Source organism: Gavialis gangeticus, unplaced genomic scaffold, assembly GCF_001723915.1.
Source record: "Gavialis gangeticus isolate Ggan-Ray unplaced genomic scaffold, GavGan_comp1, whole genome shotgun sequence".
In the NCBI taxonomy this organism is placed as follows: Eukaryota; Metazoa; Chordata; order Crocodylia; family Gavialidae; genus Gavialis; species Gavialis gangeticus.
The window spans coordinates 121,894,311-121,903,005 of NW_017729024.1; the positions used below are offsets into that span (position 1 = coordinate 121,894,311).

Below are 8,695 nucleotides of genomic sequence, written 5' to 3' on the forward strand. Positions count from 1 at the left end.
TATATATATATCGTCATATATATATGACGATTGAAAAAAAAACAAACAAAAAACCAAAACAAAACCCAGCCTGCATTCAGGTCTGTATAAAGCAGAATTTTACATGTATCCCTTTTAATCTGTGATATATAGTATAGTACATTTATTTATAATAACATATAGCATAGACTCTGAGCTGAAAAGATATCATATATACAGGCAGGCACCTTCACGGGCTTAAAATTTACTCCGTTTCAATACTGAATGTTATCAAATCTCTGCTCACGCCAACCTGTGACTGAGTTTTTTGAAAATAACTCACCTCACAGATAGAAAGTGGTCATACATGACGTTGGCTAGTGGTTTATCTTCATTTTTTTTTATTGCAGTCACAAAATAATTTCCCTTGATGTAAATGAAACCAGATTCCCCCTAAAAGTATCATGTGTTCAGGGATGGTCTGCTTACTTATTGTTTGTATTACAATTGTACCTAATCAGCCCTGTTCAAGGCTCCACTTTTTAAAGGCTTTACAAGCACATAGTTTGAGAGAGTTCATGTTGATGCTTAAACTCTAAATAGACTGGACTAATTTATGCAGGGGAAGGGGCAAGGCGTACCTAGGGAAGCAACAGGGGCAACCACCCCAGGCACCACACCAACTTGAGGGAAGAGGTGAAAGAAAGCAGCTGCTGCTGGCAGCTACATGTGTTCGCATTCACAATTGTGGCAGCAACTGGAAGTCACCATTTCCTTTTTGCCTCAAGCACCCAACCTTGTCCCTACAGTGGGGAGTGGGGCACAAAACGGAGGCAGGGGTCCATGTGGACAAATGAAGCATTTTGGTTGCCATGAATGCACAGTATTCTATATATAGCTCATGCAAAATCTTCAGCCAGTCGCATGGTTAAAGGAGGAATGCAGGTTGAATACTTTTTAGTTGCTTCCTTAAAATTTGGTGCTAGAAAAAGCAACATGGAGTTCACATGTGCAGTATTTAGAGGAGGTGTTGTAATTGATCCCAGGTTCCTCATAGCTGCTGCCTGCTTTGTTCTGGTGACCCACCACCCTTGGTCATAATCTTTTTGTGGGGAATTTTCAAAACACCCAAGTGAATAACTAGTATATGCCTATTGACCTTTTAATGGGTCTACTAATAGAATTTCTTTTCTCTAATCACCTGAGTGCTTTTGAAATTCCTATCTTTAACTCCTAAAGTGGTATGTGCTTATAGAGTACTAAGCAAAACATGTTTCGGGGGTAACTAATTTCTGTTATATGAAAAGCAAAAAGTGGGAGTAAAAACATAAGCAGTAGTCGGACTTGTCATGCTCCAGATGAGGCATTTCTTGTAATGTGCTAAGAAGGGATTAAAATTAGTCTGAAAAATATGACAGGGAATTATAAAGTGAAGCTTCATATTGACTTCATTATGTCAAACCTAATTATGGTTCTATCATGTATGCTTCTACTTTGAGAGAAAAGTACTGGCATAGATGTATTCCCATAGAAAGGAGAAAGAGTGTTCCTGATTTCAAACAGAGAAATATCTGCATTTTGAATTTTAAAAATCTTAGTTGATTTTATTAATGGGACAATTCTACATAGAGCCTTATTTTTAGTAATGCCTAGATATTTGTAACGAGGTCTGAGTGTTGCTTGTCTAACATCTCTCCCAGCTATACAGCTGGTCCAATAAAAGACATTACCTTAATAAGAAAACAAGAAAAAAACTCTTGCTTTGTAAACAGTTGTAATACATCAACATGATACACAGACAGTAATTTAACCTAGTAACAGCCCTGTAAAATAGGTAGGCAAGTAATTATCACTGTTTTAGATAATAAAACTGAGACACAAGCAAATGAGTTACCTGAGGCTTGACTCCTACATAAGTAGACCCATTAGGATCTGAACTTCAGACTGCCTCATTCTCAGCTCTGTTCCTATTCTTCCAAATCCTATCCTTCAAGGGGTTTTCTGGTTGACTCTTGTGCTTCAGCGATCTTCTGCCCTTTTCCTTGTTTGACCTTTATTCCAGCCAAGGAAGACAGTGAGCACTTCAGTCTAAGGCCCATCAGGATTACTTCTTTATTAACCAAAGATGCTCCAATAGCTCCATCCAATAGTTTGGGAGTCCAAAGGTTTCATCTCAAAACAGTTCTGTTGACTTATGCTTTGCACCCCACTACAGAAAAAAGCATCATAACTTTCCAGCCAGAATCATCTTTACATCTTATTGAGATACTGGTGGAAATAGGAGAGAATAAAAAAAAGAAACTATGTAAGAGAACATGTTGTGTGGCTCTTCTCTACAACAGGCTGTACCTGGTTCCAGAAAGGCAATGGATGAAGGAGGTAGGATTTCTGTTCATTTAAAGAAGCAACCTCAGGGATGTAGTAGAAAGCAATGTGCAGGCATTATTTTTAACAACTACTGGCCATACCAGGGTAAAACTTGTGAGAAGAGCTCTAGATTTAGGTATCCATTCGAAGAACAAAACAATAAATCCCAGTTCAATCCTTGGAGTGACACTTTAGATTTATGATTGTATATGCTGCATTGGCTATACACATGGATTTTTGCAATGTTTGTGAGAATTATGTGTACTCACTACAAGGGCAGGAGAGACCAATTTTTTATATGCACAGGCTTAAAATGAACATGGGAGAGTAAAGCCTACTCAGAAGATTTGTAATGTACCTTTAAAGACAGGGTACTAAAACACATGTAGATACCAACTTGGGCATTGTCCACTTACCTATGGAGACGTCAGTACATTAATTGAGGTTTTGTGCTTAGCAACTTTAGTAACACTTTAACAATCTAGAACAAGTTCAGTAACTAGCATAAGCAGGGACTGAAGAGGCTACTCAACATGCTGGTAATTTCCATTAGTTATCTTTCTGAGGTCCTCACCCTGCTCTTACAGAAATATCTACTGGCTGCAGCCTGCTCAGCATCCTGTGTCCCAGGGGCAACATTCATGGTTGATAGGATTGTTTTGCTTTTATATCTCATAGATTAATTTTTTTGGTATGGCCTTGTGAATTTCCATTTAATTAATATTATAAGGCAGGAAGGATGGTCCAAGGATGGTCATTAGTTTGGAAGTTGGGGGAACAAGCTTTAATTCCTTAGTTCCACCACAGACTTACTGTGTGACCCTGAGCAAGTCACTTAAGGCCAGAATTACACACACAGATAGGCACCTTACGATGTGAACAGGTGGGATTTATTAAAGTGCCTCCTCTAATTAACTGTCATGTGTGGTACAAATTGTTCAAGTACAGAACTCAAGTAGCTGGCTGTACAGTGAAGGCTTCCACTCACTTAGGGGTTGCATGCACTGACAGTAAGTAGGGTTTAAAAACAGCTATTCTATTGTGAGCTACTTGGGCTGTGTGTTCTCCAAGGAACTACCGCCATGATTCTGTTGGAGGGTCTTGGTTGAAGATTCTTATTCACATGATACCTTATTTTTCATTCCTTTGAAATAGTTATTACTCTGCATGAGATGGAGAAGGGGGACTGTTGGGATCACAGTTTTAAGATTCTTACATGAAACTTTAGCCAAAGCCTGACTGTGTGATGAAATTAATGAAAAGTTAAACACTGGAAAATAATTCATTTCCTTCATGTGAGCACCATATGTGACAGTCAAGCTCTGAGTTCCCTGATTTAAAATTTATAGCATTGCACATTATGGGTGTGTTTAAAAAAGCAACTGAAGTTAATAGGAAGCTTTTGACATTTTTCACCAATGAGAAAATGGCCTATATTAGATCTGGCTTATATCTACAACTATAATTAATGAGCAGTCTTTTGAAAGAATAGCTCTGAGTGAATCTCTGAAGTGTGTGTAAGCATAGGGGGGGTTGTTGTTTTGTTTTTATTTTTTTGTCTTGTAGAGATCATAGAGGGCCAAAGAACTCTCTTTGCTCTCTACAAAGAGAGATTTCTTTGGCCCTCTTTGCGCTCCGCAATCTGCTGAACAAACTGGTGATCCACATTATTTATGAATTACTCCAAACCACTCCCTTCAGCCTTTACAAGCTTGTACTTGTACAGACTAAAGAGAGAAATATTAATTTTACAAATGTACAGTCATTTCTAGCTTCACCTAGGAAATCCTGTGTTGATGGTATTTCATAGTACTTCCCTATGAAGCTATGGATTTGGTTTGTTACTCCACTAGGGATCTCTTCCTGTTCTGTACATTTTAAATTACAGATCCAGTAGATGCCTTGTTAAAGGGTACTGGGTTAAATGCCAGCCACATGCATTCGTAAGAAAATGTTGCACGTTGGGAAACTAAAATTATGTTTGAACCAGAACACTAAATCTGTGCATCTCAGGCCCTCTGCAAATTTTAGAAAAACTGAGATCTACATCCAGATTCATATGCTGTGGCTCAGTGCTCTCTCTCAGATGTTGAATCAGAATATCAGACTCTGGGGAGAGCCTCCCCAAATCGCAATATGATATGACTTTGTTTGAGGTCTTTCTGAACAAAAAGCAACCCAGTAAAGATGTTTTTAGCTTTGCTTCCCATATTGACTTCAGGGTTTGGGTTTTTCCTTTTTTTATGGTAGTATCATGTATTTGTCTTGCTTCTTTGATGAAGTAATGTTAAACTGGTTCTCAGTTTAACACTTGCGAGTTGTAGATTTATTGACAGCAGAATGTAAATTGCAGCACAGAGGAAACAGTAATATAATGGAGCAGCTGAAATGCATGAATATGCAGCATACCAAAGAGAATATTTGAACTGATTTTTAAAGAAAGAAAATGTCATTTCACAAGCCTGATATCTATACACTAAACCATATATGGCTACATGAGCCATATATATATATGAGGTGTATATTTGTATAAAGAGGAAACAGTTCTTAGTAGGGAATGAACTGTGGAAAATTTTAACTCTGAAATCAGTGTCTCCTAATGCTACTCCAACAATTGTGGGGAAGTTGCAGTTGTATAGCCACTCTGACTTCACAAGTGGGAGTTTTATGTACTAAGTTAGTCCCTCATATTCTGTCTCAGCCGTTCATGTACCCAAGACAAAGGAAAAAATAGCACACACACATTAAAACCCCCATTTGTATGTATTCATCAAGTTTTGCATGAGCTCAAGAGGGACATACTTTTTTGAAAACTTGTATTGTTTTGCCCAGAAAGCCTCACTAGCACATGAAATGTCTATTCAATCAATGCTAGCATTATTTTTCACCTCAGTAGATTTCTCTGAAGTGCAGGGCTTGAGGAATGTATGAGCGTCATGATTAAGCTGACTAGCTGGAATGAAAAATGTGCGCCACTATGTTCCTTCCTTCCCTCAGGTGGTATCATTAACAAAATAAAACTATCCTGTAGGGCATAGTTTCTCAACCTGTGGTATGTGTATCCCTGGGGGTACGCGAGACGCAGGCAAGGGGTATGTGGGTATGCCAACACTCTCTCTCTCTTGCCCTTTTTTCCTCTCTCTCTCACCCTCTTTTCCTCTCAAAAACATGGCAAAAAATTTGGTGCCCAGCAAATTCCCCTGTAATAATTTGGTGTTCAGCCCTCCTAGCTTTGGGCAACATCACCTCTAGCCAGGTACATACTTGAGTTGTGCACCCCTGCTGTAAAAGGTGGCAACCCTATCCACACCTGATCGGACATCTGTCATATCACGGCCTTATGTACACAGCCCTTCTTCCAACATATGGCACACATTAGTCTGTAAATATAAAATCCCCTGGAAAATTGAGTGTTGGGGTATTTATTAAAATTTTCAGAACTGAAGGGGTACTTGCTACTTAAAATGTTGAGAAACATTGCTGTAGGGCGTTTGATTTGACTACCTATTACACTTAACAATCTACTGATAACTCACTGTTAAAATGTAGTTTACTAAATCTCTTGTTGAGTATTTTGCTCTTCCTTTCTATATATCGTGGCTTGACCTGGGTTTTTCTCTTTCAAATATTATGACAGATTCTAGTACCTTGTTTGTTGCTTGTATGTGATTTCCAAGATTGTCTATATCCTCTCTCTCTCTTCTCATTCTACACCTGTATGCCCCATTCTTTTCTTTCCTTGCTTTTTTTTGCCTATCCTTCCTTCCCTGTCCCCATCTCTATTCCCTTCCTCCCCCTTCCCCCAACACTGCAAGTAGTCATTCCTTCCATTAATAAATCCACTTATTACTTGCAAGCAGGTTCTGAAAAATATACTAGACATGTAGCAGCCATAGGAATGAATTAAAATGAGAGGAACAACTGTGCAGAGACAATGCACTAAAAGCCTGGTGCTTAGCTACTGTGGTGACAAGTCTCATTAGAAGGCTGTGCTTGAGGACTTCATGCTTTGTAGTCCTGTTTCTTAGATGTCTATAAGCAGTGAGGTTCGTCATACATTTGTAGGTGTCTGGAAGTGAGTGTGTATCCTCCCATGCACTGCACACACACACTATCACTATTTCTTTCTGACACCTGCAAGGATAGTGGTTTTTGTGCCAGCTTTCTATGCCCCAAACCTCCAGTTTTGGAGTTGTCTTCTATAAAAATCAGTGCCTGTGCTTACCTTTGCTATTGCTCATAGCTGAACAGCACCCAAAAGTATATAAACTTCTTGTTAAGCCAGCCAGTGGGATCATTAAAATTGGAGGAAGTAAGGTTTGTTGAGGGCTTTCACACAGGGCATGACCCTTATGCTGTAACTGTACACAAAGCAAAAACCAAGATGCAAAAGAAGGAAAAATTGCTGAAGTTCCTTTCTTCATTGTCTGTTTAGTTGTCCACATGATTGCTGACTTTTTCTTTGTAGTTTTATTTGTAAGAGCAGCAAATTCTCGAGTACAGGAGTGTGACACTTAAAGTAGATAATTGGGGGATGCTTATGGGATATATGTGTCAGATCAGAAAGCAACAAAGTCTGCAGTTGCAAAGACCCTATGGGAACCCAAGGCAGGGGTTAAAAGAAGGAACTCATACCTTGTTTCATCCCTTGGTATTTGCCTCTGTACCCCACTATTCATGGCATGGTGCCCCAAAGGACTGTGGTATGTAGGTGGTAGTGGGGATAAAGCTTCAGCCATTTTGTGCCACCCCTAAAAAGAAAAAATGTTCGAGAACCTGTATGCTAATGAATAAATAGCTCCACTAAATTGCCTACTATCAATGCATGCTTAGGATGTTTTAAAAAAAATATTACTTAGACACCTATTTCTATTTGTGGTCTTGTTTTTAACTTTTTAAAGTTTTCTAAAGTATTTTTTTCCCTTCAGCTGATGGAGTCTGTGTGTTTAAATGCTTGGTTAACAGAGACACTGAATACTGTCGTGTGGGAAAAGAGTCTGTTCTAATTACTATGGGGTACAACAGTGCCTTGCTACAATTCAAGTCACATGCTGGTAAGTACTGACATTGCTTCTGTCTTGCATTTGTGAGACTCTTTTTACTCCCCCCTTTGTTGCTTTTTGGAAAATATAGCTAAAGATGTTGCTTTCCTTTCTATCTACTTAACATTATCTATCAAATATTACAATATATTATGATGATCATAATCCATGAGAACACTCTTGTGTTCTGATCATCTACACTTTGATGCTAGCTATTCAGATATTGCATATTGATTTTTAAGGAAAATCATTATGGACCCATTCTTTTTGAGATGAGATCATGACATAATATGGTACGTTTAACCTTCTATCTTTGATAAGTAACATTCTTCATGTGTACAACTTAACATTTTTTTATTTATCTAAAAGATCCTTATGGAAGTGCTCTTCATCTGTAGAGAATATAGTACTGAGCATTTTTGTAATTCATTTTCTTTTAAAACGTGCCATTTATTTTCTTTTCTACCAAAATATCAGCATCTGTCATGTTTATTGGTGTACTATAACATACACTCCTGGGCTGCTTCCAGATGAGTGTGGCCATGCAGTATGTGGCATCACAGACCCATTTGCAGCACCACACACTACACAATCAGACATTCCCTGCACTGCTACCTTGCAGCACGAGGCGGGGGGGGGTTGACCCCAGGAGATGCCAGGGTCAAAAAACCTGTGCAGAAAAAAAGTGGGTCAGCACACGTGGCAGCAGTACATGCCTCCCAAAACCAGAGCCTGGCTGGCTGGAGACATGCTCCAGCTGCTGACCAGGTTCTCAGCTGCAGGAGTGCCATGGCTGCAGCTTCCCTAGCCCCCAGGACCCTAGATGAGGCTGCTGGGGCCAGCACAGTGGCTTGCCCCAGCCTTCCCTACCCCACCTGGGGTAATCTGCCATGCGTCAGAGGGCATGTGTGATGGGGCTTCCCTGGGGACAAGTAGCAGCTGCTTAAGGTGTGCCATTGCTTCTTGTGCCCAGGGAAACAAATGTCCATGCTCATGTGGATGTGGCCCTGGAGTCTATGGGATATGTTGTGTTTCTTTAGTGTATCTTTATAGAATGCAGGGTAGATTTGCACCTTATAGACTAATCAAAGTAGATATTAGGGCTGTGCGAAGCTTTAGTTGCTGATTCAATTCGGAGGAGATTCATCCCAATTCAGTGGATGAATCTCTGAATCTGAATCAAATAAGGAGACCAATAAAAAGATCTGAATTGATTTGAAGCCTCGAAATTGATTCAGAAAAGCTTTGCAGGAGAAACGGAGATTCAGGCAGTCCCTGCTCACCACCACAGGGAGCTGGACCCAGACTCCGTGCTGGTAAGTAGGGGG

General features: G+C 39.6%; 1 protein-coding gene across 3 annotated transcripts in view; it reads left to right on the plus strand.

Annotated features, from left to right (window-relative positions):
- Positions 1–8,695, plus strand: part of CARM1 (coactivator associated arginine methyltransferase 1) — a 200,552-nt gene that overhangs the window by 75,324 nt on the left and 116,533 nt on the right. For all 3 annotated transcript variants that reach the window (XM_019517637.1, XM_019517636.1, XM_019517635.1), the window contains exon 2: positions 7,254–7,379. In XM_019517637.1, coding sequence (XP_019373182.1) covers positions 7,254–7,379 — 126 coding nt within the window. The remainder of the gene's footprint in view (positions 1–7,253; positions 7,380–8,695) is intronic.